Source organism: Cydia strobilella, chromosome 10 (assembly GCF_947568885.1).
Source record: "Cydia strobilella chromosome 10, ilCydStro3.1, whole genome shotgun sequence".
NCBI classification, from domain to species: domain Eukaryota; kingdom Metazoa; phylum Arthropoda; class Insecta; order Lepidoptera; family Tortricidae; genus Cydia; species Cydia strobilella.
This window is the reverse complement of record NC_086050.1, coordinates 13,566,935-13,587,517: the sequence shown is the minus strand read 5'-3', so window position 1 is coordinate 13,587,517 and position 20,583 is coordinate 13,566,935. Positions and strand designations below refer to the sequence as shown.

General features: G+C 39.1%; 2 protein-coding genes across 2 annotated transcripts in view; one reads left to right on the top strand and one right to left on the bottom strand.

Moving 5' to 3' along the window:
- The window catches only part of LOC134744616 (spondin-1-like), a 313,657-nt gene that overhangs the window by 130,089 nt on the left and 162,985 nt on the right, over positions 1 to 20,583 (top strand). The window lies entirely within an intron of this gene.
- LOC134744626 (D-beta-hydroxybutyrate dehydrogenase, mitochondrial) overlaps positions 6,878 to 20,583 on the bottom strand; it is a 93,519-nt gene continuing 79,813 nt past the window's right edge. The window contains exons 7-8 of the mRNA XM_063678507.1: positions 19,522 to 19,695; positions 6,878 to 10,224 (exon numbers count right to left, since the gene is read on the bottom strand). Coding sequence (XP_063534577.1) covers positions 10,066 to 10,224; positions 19,522 to 19,695 — 333 coding nt within the window. The 3' untranslated portion in view covers positions 6,878 to 10,065. The remainder of the gene's footprint in view (positions 10,225 to 19,521; positions 19,696 to 20,583) is intronic.

The window sequence follows — 20,583 nt, the reverse complement described above, 5'->3', positions numbered from 1 at the left end:
GCCACGCAAGCGTTCCGCAGTTGGTGGAGTTCCGGTCGCCACCAATACACTCGTCGCATCGGCGAGAAAGGTTTAGCCCTCGGCATCGCTGCGTCGCACACGCGGATCATTGCAGCGCCGAGTCGTTCGGCCTCATGCTCAACTCTTACTTCCACTGGACCAATACTGTGCCCCCAAGACTCGACTATGGCCGCTTCTTTTGCAAGCTGCCTGTCCAGCTTCGTTACCTTCCACCTTGGGCTGTCCCCTGCAGCGGGTCGGTTTCCCATTGTGGCAGCAGGAAGCGTAACAACATCGAAACGGATATATCGGTGGTCCGATGCCGTCTCTGCATCAACCACCACCCTCCAGTTTTGAGCACGGCGTGTCAATGCGTTTGACGCAAAAGTTATGTCTACTATGGACTCGCCTTGTGGCCTCACGCACGTGCTTTCCGACCCGGTGTTGAGGACAGCCAGTCCTAATGATATCGCCCACTCTTCCAGAACTTCCCCTTTGACGTCTGTCGCTGGACATCCCCACGCTGTGGATTTGGCGTTAAAATCTCCGGCGACCAGCACAGGGATGGGAGATATCTGTCCGACCAGAGCGCCGACATCCGAGATCACCTGCTCGAACTCAAGGAGCGTGAGACTAGGTGGGAAATACACGCCAATGACAGCGATGCCACCTATAACAGCAAGAACGAACCCCCTCCCTCTCACAACATTCTCAAGGGTTCCAGTTGTAGCGGGTGCTATGATGGCTACTGTTTCGTTGCGGTCCGAGGCCCAGTCGTCCCGGTTGGGGATAAAGTAGGGCTCCGAGACCACAGCCACACCTATTTGCCATTCCGCCATAGCTTGCACCAAAAGGTCCTGGGCCATGACACAGTGGTTAGTATTCACCTGCAGACACTTAAGAGCCATTTTATTTTGTGGTGTCCATGCGTTCCGCCTCGTCCAGTTGAGATTGGTTGCTGGGCCGATCAGCAGGATGTATCTGGGAAGATCCACTTTCGGTCGTTGTTTTACCTACTTTTTTGCCCTTTTGGGGCTTTCCACCACGGCAACCTTTGCCACCCAGCGAGTGTGTCGCTGGATTTCCAGCAGCCTTACAGACAACACAGTGCGGATCAGCAGCAGAGCATTCTCTAGCTTTGTGTCCGGGTTGTCCGCAGCGGAAACAGATGCTGCTGCGGTCTATACCCCTGTCACATTTCGCACCCACGTGTCCTTCTTCGAGGCAACGGTAGCATCTTAGTGGCCTAGCTTCCAGTAGCACCACCCGCGCCGATACCCATCCCACTTTGAGACGGCCCACTTCAACCACTTTCTTAGCTGCTACTACCGGACATCTTAGCCAGAGCGACCCATATCCACTCTGATTACGAGAGATGACGCCGGACTTGATTGCGCCAACGGCACAGTCGCCCTCCGCAGCCAGTGCGGCTACAACCTCCTCAGTGGTTGCAGAGTCGTCCAGTTCAGTAACACGAACTTCCGCGCATTTAACGGGTCGCTGAACATGCACATCGGTGCCGAGAACCTCCCTAAGTTTTGCGGCCAGATCATCGGCTGCCTTCTCTGCGTTTGCTGTTTCCGGAGGAATTTCCAATATTCGAGCACCCGTTGCCGCAGTTTTAAAGCGGACTTGAGAGATGCCAATTTCCTCCAATTTAATGTTTCCTTTAGCCTTGGCCAGGACCGTCTCGTATTTTACTCCTTTTTCCGCTGCCTCTGGCGTTAGCGTTAGAGTAATAGCAGCAGTTCTAGGCGGCTTGAGTTTGGTTTTCCTCGGGGTCGTCTTATTGGCATTTTTCCGCGTCTTGGGCGTCTTGTCCGCCTGGGTTGTTGCCTTGCCTTGGCTTTTTTTGCCCGCTATGATACTCCATTTTTGTTTCGTGGGCTCCGAACTCAGGCTCGATTGACCGGTAGGTACCGCAGGGGCCTGTCTCACCGCGGCAGCTTCCTGCGCAGCCATGTTGGGACGCTTGCCCTGCAAATTTACATAATCCATAACCTAACTTAACCCAACCTAGTACGTCATTTTCATTCCGCAAGTATGGGGTTGAGAAATGAAATGGTTGCGAAGTAAGGTTATGCCAACGATTGGTTTGCCAAATGAAACTTTGGCGAAAAGTTGGTTGCCAAGTGAAATTTGGCGAAATAAATCAACCACACATCAACTTACTAATATTTTATGTCCAAAGAGACTGCTATTGATAATAATTCTATACATAGTTATTGTTGCTTATATTATTGATTTGATTAATCCGTAACTCAGTCTCAGTTATTTCCGTCCATCTACAGAAAGCGAGCCGGCACTAACAAGCTGGTTTCGTGTTACTTTCTATAACAGGCAACTAGAAGACAAAAGAAATCCAATACCTACGGGAACAGAATGTTGTTGCTAAGCTTTGAACTTCGATTATCGCGTGTTAAACTATGTAGTTAATACGAAATAAAATGAAATAGGTACTGTATAGGTACATTCTGTTTCGTTTATTCTTCTTGTATACTTATTAATTTTGTGTACGAGTGATTGTACAGTCTGACAGTTAATATGAGTTGGTAAGTTACTTTTCACCACACCAGCTGGTAAAAAGGTTCTCTTGATCGTTCAAAAACCGATGAGAAAGTTGCATTTTATCCACACGTGGGTCAAAGTAATCAGATACAAATTTTGAGTTCTTTCCGTTAGATGGTAGAATTGGCTTTTAAATGGTGATTTTTAATGATAAATAATAATGAATAATTAAATGACGTTCATTTGGATTTGATTTGGTTTGAGTTTGTTTGATATCTTACAGTTAATATTTTTCATCCCTAATGGCTAATGTACGAGTAAATATGGGTCGTATAATATTTACCTAACACAGGTAGGTATGTAATAATATTTGGCAGCGATATACGAGGCCTTGCTCAAGTCGAAAATATCCAGCCTTCTTAAAAGATAAGTAGGCCGTTTCCACGTCGGAAAGTTTGGTGCTCCTAACGGAATCATGTTCTATGTATTCTTCGACATTGAGTCTCCTCGGCTGAGACGAGTGCTGAATATAATTTACCATGTTACTCGTTTACGTATATAATATATTATACACCGTGGGCTCGAATAACCCGACAATTGTCATTATTTATGAAAAATTGTTTTTGTAATACTCAGTGCAAAACGCCTTTTTGGCTGCGACACTGCCACTATGTGACTTGGTTTAGACATACCTACTGACAGATATTAAAGTTTTAAAGGAAGTCGCATGACTTATCTGTAAATAAAAAACTACTTATTCGTTGGAAAGTTTTTTTCTTCTCCAAGATGTAAAAAGATATAACGTGTCATATGCAGAAAACACACACACACACACACAAAAAGTTTTTTGCCGAATTTGACCAAACCAGTCATATTGTGCGGTTTGTTCTTCAAAAAACTGCCCACTTAACTGTTTTCCAATAGCAGTTGGTTTTTGTGAAAATCGCAGTTCTTACCTAACCTAACCCACTTTTCTAGTAGCAGTTGGTTTCTGTAAAGGTCGCAGTTCTAACCTAACCTAACCCACTTTTCTAGTAGCAGTTTGTTTCTGTGAATGTCGCAGTTCTAACCTTACCTTACCCACTTTTTTAGTAGCAGTTGTTTTCTGTGAAGGTCGCAGTTCTAACCTAACCTAACCCACTTTTCTAGTAGCTAATATCTTCCATTTTACACCTATAATACTCTCAAAGTACCAAAATGGATAAATATCACCAACAAATACGTTAGAACACCGCAATGTGACTGCTAATAATCATCGAATGAAATGCACGCACACTATTGGCTGCTCGTGTCACGTGATGGTCACGTGAGCTGATTCCGCTCCGCCTGCAACTGCCGATTTTTCAAATCAAACGCAACCCATCTTATTATATCAGAATACCATTCTTTAATATGCATACGTCTCAATTAAACTGCCAACCAATTTTTAAATCTTGCTAACCAAATAATAATTTTGCAGCTCAAATATTTATTAAGCAGATGGATGTTGGTTATAATGTTGACCGTTTGTGAATTATTTGCTGAACAAGAGTTGCAGCTCGATTTTTATTTATTGCCGGAAACATATTTGTATGCTGCCCAAATGATTTAATGGCAATTTTTTTTGTAGATCAGTTTTAAAAATGGCTAATCATTTAATTACTTCCCATAAGATAATGCCCTGGAAATGATATTCAGCGGGTTTATCAAACTGCATTGGATAGCAGTGTAAAACCGTTTAAAGCGTACTTGGATTGAGAATCCATTTGCCCTTATCCAGTCGGATGATATCTGTCGACCACATAGTTAATGGAAAACTAAAAAAAATATGTAACTAACGGAGACCCGCAATGTTGATAAACAACAACATAATCATTGATCCTCATTTATTAACCGACTTCAATTTCATAGAAGGAGGAGGTTCTGTATTCGGTTGTGGCTATTTTTTTTTTTTTTTTTATGTATGTTCACCGATTATTCCGAGACCCGTGGTCCGATTTGAGTAATTCTTTTTTTGTTCGAAAGGAGCTACTTCCAAGTTGGTCCCATATTAATTTGGTTCTGATCTGATAATGGGATCCCTGAGGAATTGAGGGAACTCCTCAATTTTTAAAGGCACATGTATGGTGATTTGGGTGTTTTCATAAGCAACTTGAGCATTTTCTCTCGAAAACGACCAATGTGATGAAGTGGACCTGATGATGATGATTGTTTTGAAGATAGTGATGATGATTTTTTTAATGTAGGATGTTCAGCGATTACTCCGAGACCCGTGGTCCGACTTGAACAATTCTTTTTTTGTTTGAAAGGAACTACCACCAAGGTGGTTCCACATTAATCTGGTGCTGTTCTGATGATGGGATCCATGAGGAATTGAGGGAACTCCTCAATTTTTAAAGGCACATGTATGGTGATTTGGTCGTTTTCTTAAGCAACTTGATCATTTTTTCTAGAAAACCACCAATTTGATGAAGTGGAGCTGATGATGATGATTGTTTTGATGATAATGATTTCAGCGATTACTCCGGCACCCATGATCCGATTTGAGTTATTCTTTTTCTGTTTGAAAGAAGTTACCTCTCCAAGGTGTTTTCGTAATATTTTTGGTTTTGATCTGATGATGGAATCCGTGAGGAATTGAGGGAACTCCTCAATTTTTAAAGGCACGTGTATGGTAATTTCGGTGTTTTCTAAAGTAACTCAAGCATTTCCTCACCAATACCACCAATTTGATGTAGTGCAACTGTAGCCTAACCACGAGTTTGGCACTAAATATTCTTCGTAACTTACTTTGTACACTAATACGCCAGTACGAGCGAGATGCATAAACAGTAAGTTACGCACACGATAGCGAATATATCAATGTCAAACTCGTGGTAAGGCTACTGATAACTTCCCTCGTATGTGTATTATTTTTGATGTAGGTAGTGTTGGAAACAACCAAAGAGACTGAGAGGTGAAGGTAGAGGGTATTAGTGTTTGGGGGGTTTGAGGTTGGGGGTTGAGGGGAGGTGAGTTGATGGGTCGGAGACTGAGGGGTTGGGAGTTAAGGGATTGGGGGTTAGGGTTAGGAGTTTAGGGGTCTGGGGTTAGGGGTTGGGGAATGGCGGTTGAAGGGTTGGTGGTTTAGGGTCGAGGGGTTCAGTGATCAGGGGTTGATGTGCTGTGAGGTTGAGTGATCGGGGGGTTTGAGGGATTGGGTCAGTGGCGGGGCGGAGAATGGATTTACTGACAGGAATGATTTCCCAGACGGACTCGAGGAAAATTCTGATTATTTAATAAAGTTTACGAATTTACAGATAAACATGATTATGTTTTTCATTCATGCGTCACGCTCTTAACAATGTCTTAAAACTAAAAATGGAAAAATAAAAACTTTTATTAAAAAAAGATAAACCGACTTCAAAAAGGATGAAATAAAATATTATCCTTTTTAGGGTTCCGTGTTTAAGTATATGCGTTACCAACTGATATGTTTGAAGTCGGTGCCAAGCCAAGTACTCCAAGTAGTAACAATACCAGTCAAAAATAATCAGCTTTATGTCTATAAATCCCATTACAACTGTACAAATGTTATAAACGTGAAAGCAATTATGTCTGCCTCTTTGCTACCTTTTCATGGCTAAACAACTGAACCGCTTTAGCTGAAATTTTGCATGAAGGTTCCTTGAATTGTTTTATATTTCGAAATGTAGTCCTCTGGATAAGCGACAGAAAATAACTCAGTCCCAATCCCACACTTGCGTGCTATGACTGTTTAAGAATTAGTAAGAAATGCTCTTTAAAAAAATACGACGACAAAACGTATTAGATTTACACTAACGTGCCGACAAGCATGGTACGAACTGCGCCAAGAAGGTTCAACCGTGTGTTCTGTTCTGAGGTGTACACTGTACAGGAAGTTTATTGTCGTCGTGTAACGCTGCGTCTTACATAGGCGAACACTCGCGAATACGAAGCGAAGCGACGCGGCACGGCGCGGCCGGCCCAATTCGTTCGAGTTCGCAACGAGATCGCCCACGTAGGACACTTCTATATAGGAATCAAAGGATTAATTAAGGCGCCGTGCCGCGCCGTTTCGCTTTCGCGTGTTGTTCGCCTACGTAGTACGCTGCATTAGGTAATCCAACTTACATACTTATATAGCCGCATCTTTATCGAATTGCACCAAAATCCCTATGAATATATGGTTTAAAATTTGGCTTGGCACCGACTTCAAACATATCAGTTGGTAACGCATATACTTAATAATAATATTTTATTTCATCCTTTTTGAAGTCGGTTTATCTTTTTTTTATAAAAGTTTTTATACTATTTATAGGATTTGGGCGTCTCGGCTTGTTAATACACTCGGGGAAGTTATCAAGTTATTTAAGTGTTAAAAGAAACCTTTTTATTAAGCTTTATTATTTTATTAAAAATACAAACACAATAATTCGAAATATATCCACACGTAAAACTATCAACTTTTGTCAATTGCTCTCTCGTAAGTTAAATGCCTGTAGTCATCCAAATGGATTTGGCTGGATGACGAAAATCTTTCACGCTCTTTGTTACAATACCATTTAAATTTATAAATACAAGCAGAGAAAAGTACAGTCAGCGGCAGAAGTACAATAGCGAGGTGTTCAAAGTGATCAAAACCAAACTTTAATGTTATTTATACGAGTAGTAATAATAGCGGGTGAAGATGTATTAAACACCTCGCCTGCTCTGCTACTTCAGCTGCTACACATTGGCACTACAACTAAAATCTACTTGACTTATCCCTTGTAAGAGAAATTTACAATAGGGTCCACATTGAACATGATGCCTCGCGAGGAAATTCCGGCGTGAAATAGTTTGGTCTTATTTTTATTATTCGGTCTACATTTACTTGACCAGACCGAGCTGCTTCTCGTGGCAATTTCCTCGTGAATCGGCTAATTCTGTATGGAAGTTAGACATTCTTGTACTTCTACTAATATGTGGTAAATATATCACACATATCTATACCACGTACCTATAATGAAGTTAATAGGAAACAACAGAGATTTCTGTTGCGTTTTCAGCTGTATTTGGGCATTTGCAATAATTATATTCGTATAAAAAAATGAGATTAACAAACAATACATAAGCAATGTTTTACTTTAGGGATAGATCCATGCCAAATGCAAAATCTACATAATAATCAAAATAACCATAACGGGCCATTATTAGTATTAAACTTTAATACAAAGTGTAGGTACCAGTTTTCACTGTTCTACAAGTGTAAGTGTTCTAAGCCGTTATTCTAAAATTTTAAACATAAACTCTAAAAACAACATAATTAATCAACAAATTCAACGACATAAAATTGGATGGACACAATAAAAGTGAACACATAACGAAATAGGTTTTCTACGTACTACGCTGCAATCGTGGCGGCGCGGCGGTCAGCGTGTCAGGTCAATATATATAAATTCAATATCTGGATATTTTCGCTTGTTATTCAAGGTAATCCACAGCATCCACATCCACTGATGACCACGATCCTCAGTCATGAGGGAGCGACCACAGAGAGATTCAAGGTAATAATAATCGTTTTTGGTTACAATATGCTTGGTTGACGCTGCCTCGCCTACAGCGGGTATAAAAATGTTACTCTCTACATGTTAAGTAATATTTATATTAACGATTAGGCCCGGCCAACGTATACGTCGGGATATGACTTTTTGTCATATATTTTGCTAAGTAAACGGTAGAAATTCACTTCTTTCAACACTGGTGTGAACGGTCTCTATAATAATAAAATATGGTAAAAGGTGTAAGTTTTAGCACAAAGAAGTTTGAAAACTAGCCTTCTGTGCATCTGCGACTCGACTAAGTGGTCTAAAACGCGCTAGAAAGTTATTTTATGACGCCCTCGCCTCATATTAAGTATAGTAGTGTTATTAGCGTTTGGTGTTGCTTTGAATATTTATGAGCAAAAGGTAAAGCAAAACTAAAATTCAAAGCTTTTTAAGTGCAAAATTCAACGAAACATATGCCGCTGACACGGTTGATCGAGAGGTAATTATAAAATCAAAACGTCGGCCGTAGCTTGCAGTTCGCAATTAATCACCGGAATTCAGAAACCTGGTATAAAAATACTACAAACGAGTATTCTACAGAAATAAGCGTAAATATACGTATTAGTAAAATATGCTCTACCGTAGTCACAAGACTCAAAAGGCGTGAGTTAGGCTTCAGTTGCAAGGTGGAATTATTTAGTGTCGAGCTTTCGCAGTGAAATACCGACCAACTTAATAAACAGAAATTACTTCGCCACTGTAATATATATTCATAGCTGGAAGTATCCATTACTTACGGAAAATAACAACGTTAGGTTGTGGGAAGTAACTTCTTGTGTGATTGTAGACTCTAGAGTGTAATAATATTGTTTCCAAGAATAACTAATAGCAAAATCTGGATGCATATTTTCAGATAATTAGGTAAGTACTAAAATTAACCTTCAAGCATTGTTTTTGTATATGTAACATTTATAAATAATTTGACATACAAATATGTATCGATTTTAGGATTTAAGGAATTATTAGCAGAAATTAACGTTAAGATAAAATAACGTTAGGCAAATGAAGTAATTATTATGACCACAGAAATACTACAGACCTCCGTAATTAGAAGCTGTCAGCCACAGTCAGTCGGACGTTTGTTATCTGATATATTTGACGAGGGTATGTTATATACATGTAGTCTGTGGTTATACAAAAATTGTCGACTGAAAAAGATTAGACTGTCCGCCTATGTGTAAGTATTTAGCTAAACGATTCGATCGAAAATAACTTGACTTATTCGGAAATACACAAGTATATTATATCTTAACTTTTACTAGTAAGAAAAAGTGAAATTTACTTAACTGTACTGAAACGGAAATTTCAAGTTGAATAGAAAACTCGTTTCAGTTCGTGTTGGAGTTCCGCGAACGTGTTTAAGTGGATAGTAGATGCTGGTTAAATGACCAACGAAGTTGCTCTAACTTTGTAGCTTATGCAAGCCCGAGCCGAACGTTGTATAGCCTCATTTTGGACGAGCAACTTCACCTAACTTAATTATCAGGGCTGATGGATTTCATATTAATTTCCTTATTCAGTTATTTGCATCTTGTGTAGACACAACGGCGTTGTAATTTTGAGATATAAATTTCGTTCACAAAGGAAATTTCCGGGACAGTTTATAATTTCGCTCGTTCGAAGATAATATGGTACATTACACAGATGTCAGAATACAATAGAGACTGTTTGAGCGTGTCTCTTTCTCTTGAATAAAACGATGCCAAAGGTCAACCAATGTTATTCACGGAGCTTTCGTTTATGTAGGTACAATAGTTAAGTACCTATGCTATGTAGAAGTGACATGCTTGCGTATGTTGTAGATGGCGCACACTTTGCTAAAGGTGGCGACAGCGTCACGGGAATAAAACTTGCGATGACAAAATTACTAGGTAACTAGGTATTTATCTTGTATTCAGATATTTGTAGGTAATGAATATTTAATAGGATGGTAAGAAAAATACCGGAAAGCTAAATGCGGGGCAGTTCGAAAGCAGTGAATCCTAGCTTAGTCGGTGTAGAGCCCTTCGTACAGGGAGCGCGGGAGGTGCTCGGCCAGGATGGACTTGAGTTTCTCGCGCGGGGACACGGGCGTGTAACGGGCCAGCGGGAAGGTGCGGGTCACGCCGTCGCTCAGCGCGCGGGTCACCGCCGTCAAGTCAGCATCCTGGAAATAATAAAGCTATTTTAAACTAACAAACATACGAAGTGCAGAGGAAACTGATCATGAGTTCGTGAGCTTACGGATTCGAAACCGGGTAGTTCCAAAAAACTCACGCAGCTATAAAATGTTGATACAACTTCTGGCAAACTCGAAACTTCAGAAAAAATAATAAATGAACGAGTATGTAACGAAGTCCCGTTTTAGTTTAATATGTGTATCTTTAAATCAATAAAACCACCTATGTGACATAGAATCATTTTACGACTAAAAATCGAAAACACTCAAGAAAACTACCTATACCTACTCCACAAAACTCTAATCCATATATTTTTTTTTAATACAGTTGCTCAAAAAGTGCTACTTTCGTGGCTGTTTAGCGTGCGGAAAGTTGGTTTTCGCGAACTAGTGCTTTTTACTTTTTCAATTTTTTTAAATTTTAACTTGTTCCAATTCATGACTACTTATTGATGAGTATTAGCTTCCTTTAAACGTCGTATTCAACATAAAAACCTACTGTTAATGTAAGAATACGAAAAATATGCATATTTAATATTTTATTATTTACCTCTTCATCATTATAAGTATTATAACACCGTTGTGTATGTTGAAAAACCGTTCTTAATAAGTTGTCTGAATGGAACGGAACGCCTGTCAAAGAAGAGGCGTATTTTCTTACTGCAAAAATGTTTTAAGTTTCCAAAGGCAACATTCGATATTGTTTTTATAAATATACGATACACAAATAATCGTAAATAACGATATTTAGGTAATAATAGTACAATGTTTAAAAAAAAACTTTCATTGAAGTGGGTTCAATAATACTAACAAAATCTATTCTAGTCGAATAAAAGCTAGAAAAACACCTCTTCATAATGTCAATGTCAATGATGTCAGTGTCACAGAATTAATAATATAAAAGTTTCTAATCCCATTCCTTACTTGTTGCTTTTCTTATTTTTTCGCAACTGTATTAAAAAACGTCGTTCGATACACGTGCGGATATATTATTCTTCACTCGTCCCGGTACTCGTGAAGTAATGACATACTTTCCGCACTAGCATCGAAATGTACTAATTCCTTCAAATATAGCTCATTGAATAAAAGATGTCACAAGATTACACCAACTTTGATGTAGTTTATTATTATTATTATTATCATAGTGTTAAAAACATACAGCGGTTTAACAAATACCTAGGTACAAAGTTGAGTTAGTAATTAGTAATCGTCGACACAAACGCTCACCTGCGCTCGGTAAATGCGCTTTCAGACATAATTATCAGACTATCAGCATTTTATCTGTGTTTAAAAGTAGGTGACTCAGAAAAAGTGACGCGATTATAACCTGTTACCGCAAATAACGCCTGCTACCAGTTCAAATGAAAACTCCTTAACTCTTTAGGTGGCATAGCTACTCGTAACTTTTATGTTGTTGCCTTTCTTTGGAAGTAGTAAACTACTTAAAAATAATACAGAACGCGAAACGACGAGATTCTTTCCACCTGGTATATACAACCCCGATAATATGATGGTCTGAAAGATCTCTAAAGAATATAAATACACGTCCTTCATGCCGTAACGAGCACTGTCTAGACGGAGTTCACCCTTGACTATATACCCCAGCCACATACTCGACGAGTGGTATGGGAAGTATGCATGGCAGTAGGGCGGCCGATGACAAGTACTGTCCGCGCGCCAATTCCGTGCATTCAGAGGTCGAGGAAGTGGGAGGGTGCGCGCCGCGCCCATACGTACAGAATGACATCACTCGGTCATGACGCTCAACATTCCTAACATTCCTCAGCCGTGCACGGAATTCGCGCGCGGACAGTTGCGCGGCCACACTACGTCTCTGCCTACTGCCCTCGCATTATGTCCCATGCCACTCGTCGAGTATGTGGCCAAGGTATTAAGTATAATTTCGCACACAACAACTATAACTTAGTAGACTATTATAATCTGATTCGATCAGGTTTTGACGTTGAATAAAAGGTTATTTTAAAATTTAGTACAAACGTTTTTTTATGTTGCTTTATTATTTGCATTGAATCGGAATCTAAAGAAGCTGATCGATTAAGAAGGAGAGTATGAATATCCTTTAATATACAAATACAATTCTTAAAAGTAATAAATACTCGTTGATGTTTCTTTGCTTTTAATAAATACAACAGTGTTGTCAAAAACCTATTGGATTTCTCAATTTATGAAAGATAACATACTGTGGCGTTGTCTTATTCAAGTCAAGTCGTCGTGTTCCATATTGCAGGAATATAAAACGCCTAGTATTCCTGCAGAGGGTGAAACAGAAGACAAACTTGGCAAGGTCGCTTTGAACTGAACTGCCTGTGTGCTTTGAATTTGGATCATTGATGTTTATTCGCGACGAAACTGAAAAGCGTGAGTGTGATAGTACGTTGGATATTACAAAGGAATAATAATAATAATAAATAATTAATATGTTCTATATACATGCCATAACAGCTCTCCAATGGGCATCTACGTGTTGGATCTATATCCCTACGCAAGGCTATCAAAAGACCGGGATTTATAGGCTCCAGGATTTTAGACCCCGTACCTACGAGAATGCGGGACCTTAGAATCCCGCAATTCCGTGAATACGGCACCCATGGATGCCGGGACTCCAGGATTCGATATAAACACGACGAAATAGGCAAACTCTGGGGGAAATCATAACACCGTGATTCCGGGATTTAACTCCGGGACTCCAGGACGCCGGGATTTCAAAAGCTCAATAACACCTGGACAAATGGGACTCGGGTACCTACTCGGGACTCGACTACAAATACGACTTCAAAATTAACCTTCTATTTCTGATTTTCTCTCTGATTTATTTTTGCTGCCTATCAGAAAGTTGTTTATGCCACATGAAAACGTTCCTCGTGGCTCAAAAACAGCGTTCGAAGCAAAAATCAACTTTGCTCTCTTTTGTTGCAGAAAAAATATTTTTTTTCTGTCAATATTAGCATACCTACAATACCTGCATACAAAATGACAGCATCTAGACATTCGTAGACAACTATCAATATGCCATGTACCTACAGGTTTCAGTCAGAAATTCTCATATATTTACATTCTTATTTATTTAGAGACAAGAAAAAAATTATAAACGATAATACGAACATTCTGGAAAATCAGATGTTAATGTCACAATCTTTACGAAGTTTCTAGGGACACGACACGTCTATGACGCACGACGACCGGTCTGGCCTAGTGGGTAGTGACCCTGCCTGTGAAGCCGATGGTCCTGGGTTCGAATCCCGGTAAGGGCATTTATTTGTCTGATGAACACAAATATTTGTTCCTGAGTCATTGGTGTTTTCTATGTATATAAGTATGTATGATGATGACAATGTATATGTTGCTTAGTATGCCCCATGTCGTGTGGTTGACAGGATTTCAAGGCACCTGTGCCCACAGACGTAAAATTTATTGTGCCTCGTAGTCAGTTATTTTTATCAAGAATATATGCGATGAGTTGATGTACTTTTTTTTTAAATACATGTGCCATCTGAAGAAAACGCGATTTACACTACTTGTAATACCATAAAAAATATGATATTTTTATTAACATCTATAATACTCGTCGTTCACGTATTGTTTTTTACAAAAGTTAAGTCCGGTATAATCATGTAATTAAACTGGCTTGAAACAATTTTACTCACAAGCGAAATTCAAATAATACTTTTACTGGTTTTGATATTAATCTTCTGCTAAAACATCGTAAAAACCTGTGTAATGTAAGCCTCCGACCTGCGTTTTAATTAACCGCCCGTTATAAAATCCTCCATATATGTCAACAGTATCTCGTGCCTATATTTGCAATTTGCCTGTTTTCGATAAGAGGTAAATACGAAAATATTTGTCTAATTTAAACAGTGATTAAACTAAATCTAAACCTAAATTAGCCTGAGGCATTGTTCCCAGGACACTGGCCGCGTTCCCCCTCTGCACAGTGAGGCTGAGCTTCTGCGCAAAAAATGCGCCAGCTCGTAGGTCGCCAGACACCCTGACTAGTTTGGTAGACATTTCTTTTACTAGTTTTCTGGTGTCTGACGACCAAGGACCGAAAGTTTCAATCGCAAGTGCCGCAAATATATAATTATATAATATATAATAGTGCCTATATTATACAATACGTTTACAACCACTGTTGGCAATTTTTAGATTAAGCTTACAAGGAAATAAAACAATTTTCATTTTCATTTTCATACAGTACCAGTAGGTCGAGCACATGATTGGCGCGACAGTATCTCGCCGCGAGATAGATTACCCGTCTTTTACTAACTGCATGAATTAAAGAGGGACGGGTAGTCTATGTCGCGGCTAGATACTCTCGCGCTAATCATGTGCTAGCCCGGCTGCTATTATTACTTAGGTACGTATTGAAACAATAGCCCGAATTAATTAATTGGCTTTACTTAAAAACCATATTTTTGGAGCAAGATTACAATTCAGTCGGCGTCGTCGCGTCATCGAGAGAGGAAAACGTTCCGTTCCCCACACCTGCCTTCTCAATGCAGATGTACGAATTGTACAATCTCGTACCTATATTAACACCTACTACAGGCCAATTCAAACGTACACTGACATCAAAATGATATCTAAATGATGTAATTTAGTTATCATGCATTTCGCTTATCTATTTAAACTTTATTGCACAGTATTAATTGTACAAAAGGCGAACTTAATGCTAGAAGGCCAGTTAACCCTCGGGCCAAAACAGAGATCAAGCAGTGATAGACGCAAGAAATATGTAAGTACGAAAAATGGAATATTAAATATGAATGTTTATGTTGAACAACACACATACTTTAAGATCAAATTAAATTACTCTCTATGAAAATATTTTAATTTGTGTTTTTTAAAAGTAGACACATTACTATTTCATAACATGTATTGGCATGAGCTAGACGCACTATAAGTAAATGACATCATTTAGATATCATTTTGATCTCAGTGTAGGTACATTCGAATTTTATTGGCCTGCTAATCTCTGCCCACGACTAATGAATTAGTGATGTGCCGACAGAATGTTTCAAACACCTATTATGTTTAATTTATAAGCTTCCGATACACGAATTAGGACACTTCGCTCCAAACAATTAATTCCCACCTATTTATATGAATAAAGAGTTCGGTGGTAAACCCGACGTTACTGGAAGAAAAAGAGATCACAATTTTCGACCAAGCTAAAAGTCTGATTTTGTATCACAGCGGGACCTCTATGTAGGTACATAATCTATTTACTTACATTTTGAAATTGCCTAAAAGGTAGGGCTTGTAGATATGGCGGGAGTGATGAAACAGACAATTTTCATCGGCAATTTCGCCGCTGCTCATAATTCCATTACCAAGCCTTTTACTGCAAAGTCACGACGTCAAGAGACAACAACAGCTTCGTCTTTGGTCTCCCGAAATACTTCAGGCTTTTCCAACGAATTACAATTTGTTATTCAAAATTATGGAATGCCATTAGAACGTGCCTTAACTACTTTTGAAGTTAAAATATGTATTCTCATTTCGTGGGACACAATGTCATAACGCAATAGAGAGTTTTCTGTACACATGGGTGACACGGGATGTGGGCATTGAATATGCTACGAAATTAATTGCGTAGTGTAGATAATAACAAACTAAAGACAATGACTATTTGAGTATTAAGAGTATACTAACAAAACCGATATTTGAGAGAGATTTACCTTATTATTATTTACAACGACGGGACTTAATCGCGTAAGACTTAAGTCCCGTCGTTGTAAATAATAATGAGTAAAAATCGTGAAAGTTTAAATCAGTGAGAGATTTACCTTGTCCATCTCTAACGCAGCAGCCGCATGACGCGCTCTCTTTCTCGCTTAGACTGAGCCTTCATGACTGCTCGCGGAGCAGTCATGAGCAGAGCACACTCGAACCATTAAGTGAAATGCCAGTATTGGGCACTACGAAGGCGAATTCAGATTTATAAAGTACTAGCTGTTGCCCGCAACTTCGTACGCGTGGATTAACCCTTTTAGGGGATGAATATTTAAAAGCTCTTAAATTACTTTTCTTGTATTCTAATAATATGCCTTTATACAAAGATTCAAGTCCCGCATTCAAAAAGATATTTGATCTCTATACAAACTTTGAACCCCTTTTTCACCACCTTAAGGGATGAATTTTCAAAAACGCTGAAATTACTTTTCTAGTATTTTAATAATATGCCTTAATACAAAGTTTCAAGTCCCGCACTCAAAAAAAATTATGATCTCCATACAAACTTTCAACCCCTTTTTCACCACCTTAGGGGATGAATTTTGAAAAACCCCTTCTTAGTGGATACTAAAGTCATAAAAGCTATCTATTGTGAAAAATTCAGCTCTCTAGGTCCAACGGTTTGGGCTGGGCGTTGATTTAGGTGAGTCAGTTATTCAGGACTTTCACGTTTATATATATAGATTAAAACAATATCATATATTAGCATAAAAATGTGTGCAGCAAATTCTAGTTAAAGTAACCCATAGTTAAAACTAGAATTTGTAGGTCTATACTTACGTCCTACAGCACTCGCATATTACCACTGCGCTACATGTGAAAACAGCCCTAGGGCTTTATTCCAGAATGATTGACGTATTGAGATTAAAAACTCAACGTTGTTAAAAAACCTAGCTAAATGCCTCTCTTGCATGCTGTATGTTTACAAAAAAAAACCCGGCCAAGCGCGAGTCTGACTCGCGGTCCAAGGGTTCCGTACATTACACAATTTTTAACAGTGTATTTTTTTTAATGTGAAATGTGAGTGAAATGTCTTTAAAAAACCCTTTAAAATCCTTTTGAGGTACGGAACCCTAAAAATTTAATAAATTACTTGACCATATTTCTTTAACGTTATAAAAAAAAATGTGGATAGGTTTAATCAAACTTCTTAGATAAGTAACTAATGAGTTTGCAAATCTTACATTTGCAGAGCCTTTAAGTTAACATTTGTAATGTGGTACTAAATTTAAGATCAAGAATATCAAGATAATGAAATTGCTAAAACCTAGATATTTGGAACATATAATGTTCATGTTTGTGTACATATAATGTTAACCTTTGTACATTTAATTTTTGAATAAAGCCATACGGTTAATAATAATAGTTCAATGTATATACTAATTTCAGTAAACGGATTATTTAATTTCGTAAATTAACTCCAATCTAAATGACATCGTGATAAATCAGCCCGACCTTTGTCCGCCGGCTGGTAGTCTGGATTAATATTAAGTACTTTGAAATATGAGAGGTCATTCTGCCACATCGTTAGCTGAGTAGCTTGTTAAAATTTTAAGTTAGGTTCAGACAGTTCGCGGTTAGGTTTTTTGTTTAATTTTTTTTCGGAATATCAAGTGTTCACCTAAATACCCAATTTTAATTACAATAATTTTTAAGAAAAAAAAATCAACTTCAATGGGGGATGCCGCTGAAAGTTTACTTATTGTTGATGGTGCACTCTTATATTCCAGACAATGAAATGAAAAAGACAGCATCTTTTGCCTAACTATGTAGAAAAGGAGGTAAAACTACCCACTTTTCTAGTAGCATTACGTTTCTATAAGGGTCGCAGTTTTAACCTAACCTAACCCACTTTTCTGATAGCATTTCGTTTCTATAAGGGTCACAGTTCTAACCTCACCTAACCTACTTCTCTGATAGCAGTTCTGTTTAGTGAGAATCGCAGTTAAAATCCACCCACCCACCTAACCCACTTTTCTAGTAGCATTTCCGGGTCCGGATCCGAGTCCGGGTCCGTGTCCGGCTGTCCGGGTCCAAGTTTGGGTCAGAGTTCGGTCTGGGTCCGGGTCCGAGTCGGGGTCTGGGTTCAAGTCCGGGTCCGAGTTGGGGTCCATGGTCAGACCCGGGTCCGGGTCCGAGTCCGGGTCCAAGTTTGGGTCTGGGTCCATAACGAAGAGAAGAAATCGCCAAGCGTGAACTATGTGTCATTGAATAGTTCCATTCTGATCATCATCAGCAGTTCCACTTCATCAAACGTCACTTTTTTAAATGTAAATGCTGGATTTGTTGATAAAAATACAAAAATCACCATATGTATGCCTTTCACATTTGAGAAGTTCCTTCGGTTCCTCATGGGTCCCATCATCAGAACTCGAGCTTGACAAAAATGTGTCTTGAAAACTCAAGTTGCTTAACAAACATAAAGAAGAGGACAAATCGCCAAACGAAAACTATGCTTCATTAAAGAGTTCCATTCTGATCATCATCAGCAGTTCCACTTCATCAAATGTCACTTTTTTAGGGTTCCGTACCCAAAGGATAAAAACGGGACCCTATTACTAAGACTCCGCTGTCCGTCTGTCCGTCCGTCTGTCTGTCTTACACCAGTCTGTATCTCATTAACCGTGATAGCTAGAGAGTTGAAATTTTTACAGATGATTTATTTCTGTTGCCGCTATAACAACAAATACTAAAAAGTACGGAACCCTCGGTACGCGAGTCCGACTCGCACTTGGCCGGTTTTTTTTAAATGTAAGTGTTTGATTTGTTGATGAAAATACTAAAATCACTATATGTATATTTCCTTATGGATCCCATCATCGTCATGCCAAAAGTCCAGAGTTTTGTTCGAGAAAGCGCTGACGTATAAAGATTAGATTATAATCACATTGGCTTGTACGTTTCTTTCTCGGCTCACAAGACGTTTATGTATCAAACCGTGACACACTTAATGAAACTGGACAGGCTTAGTGTCCTAGAGTAATATAATTCGTCCGTCAGTTACATAGATTATCAAATAAAAAATTAATATTTGTTCCGTTATCCTTTAAATAACTAACGATGAAGATAATATCTTTGAAGAACGAACTACTAATACGATACACATGCCTACATCAAATACACATACATATATATATTGGGCTATTTTATTTAAAGCCTCTTAAAGTTCCGCATGTCTTCAGCCGTGCTACACTTTTTAGTACGAGCCCCAATTCCTGAACGTAGACGCGCTCTAACTTTGCCATTTTTTGTTTGGAGGTAAAAGAAAAACACGTGTGATATTTTTTGGTACCTGACGGATTAATTATAGTACTCTTTTTTTCCAGGATACTACCTAAAATTATTCAGTCGTGTATTATATTTACAGCGCTCTTGGTGTATTTCTCCAGGCTGCGGAGGGCGGTCTCGAAGTAGTCCTTGCCTTAGGCGCCCTTCTGCTCGTCGCTAAGCCGCTTCCACATGTCCCGGGCTTGCTCCAGCAATTTCTCCTCTGACAGCTAGGCGATGTCAGTCGTATATTATACTTACAGCGCCCTTGGTGTATTTCTCCAGGCTACGCAGCGCGGTCTCGAAGTAGTCCTCGCCGTAGGCGCCCTTCTGCTCATCGCTGAGCCGCTTCCACATGTCCCGGGCTTGCTCCAGCAGTTTCTCCTCTGACAGCCAAGCGCTACCCGTCGTATATTCCCCGGCGGCCACAATCACCTGTCAACAATATTGGCTAATAAAAATTTTGTACTTCAAAAGTCAAGCTTGCCTACTATTACGAACGTAATGGAGATATTTTCACACGTTTGAGAAAATTATTTAACATTTTATATTACCTATACGCGTTGTCAGGGATTGGCATAAATGTACCTTCAAAACGATATGAAATTGACGGCCTTGATATGAGATGATCCACTTGTTTTCCTGCTTTGAGCAGATACTTACTTAAAGGTATTGGAATAAAAGGTTTTCCTGTTATTCATATTTTATACCAATCTTGATCCCGATGTAAGTACTTAACAAAAAGCTTTTTTATATTTCATTACAGCTGCTAATAACTTACGAGAGTGTCCAGAGTTGAAATCGAACCAATTTCGACCCATGTCACCGTGGCCGGATAGCCGAGTGTTTCTGGCACCTGCCCGGTAAACGGGGGACGCTGGTTCGATTCGAGCTCTGTACACTGGAGGCTTTGGTAATTTTTTCCTTCGTATATGATATTTATTTCGGTTTATAAGGGTTTATTACTTTGATTGCTGATCAATAACAACCGACGACATATAGTTTCGTTGCAGACTTATCTTGGTCTGACTCTAGCTCGTTGATTGATGAAGTATAATTATTTTTACAAATTAAACCGTGATTGCCTAGTATTGCCTATTGTAGTTAAACATTGAAAGTGTAAATTTGTAGATTCTGATTACCTCCGACACCAGCTGCCCAGTTAGTTGTCTTGTGATTTAATTTAATTACCAATCGCGAGTTTCTAAGCAATATCCAGGCACTGGCCCACGCCTCTAGGGACTTGTTAACTACCTTTGACTTTTAATTTAATTTAGACATCTCCCGTTATAGGGAACTTTTTTTACTGACCACGGAGTCACG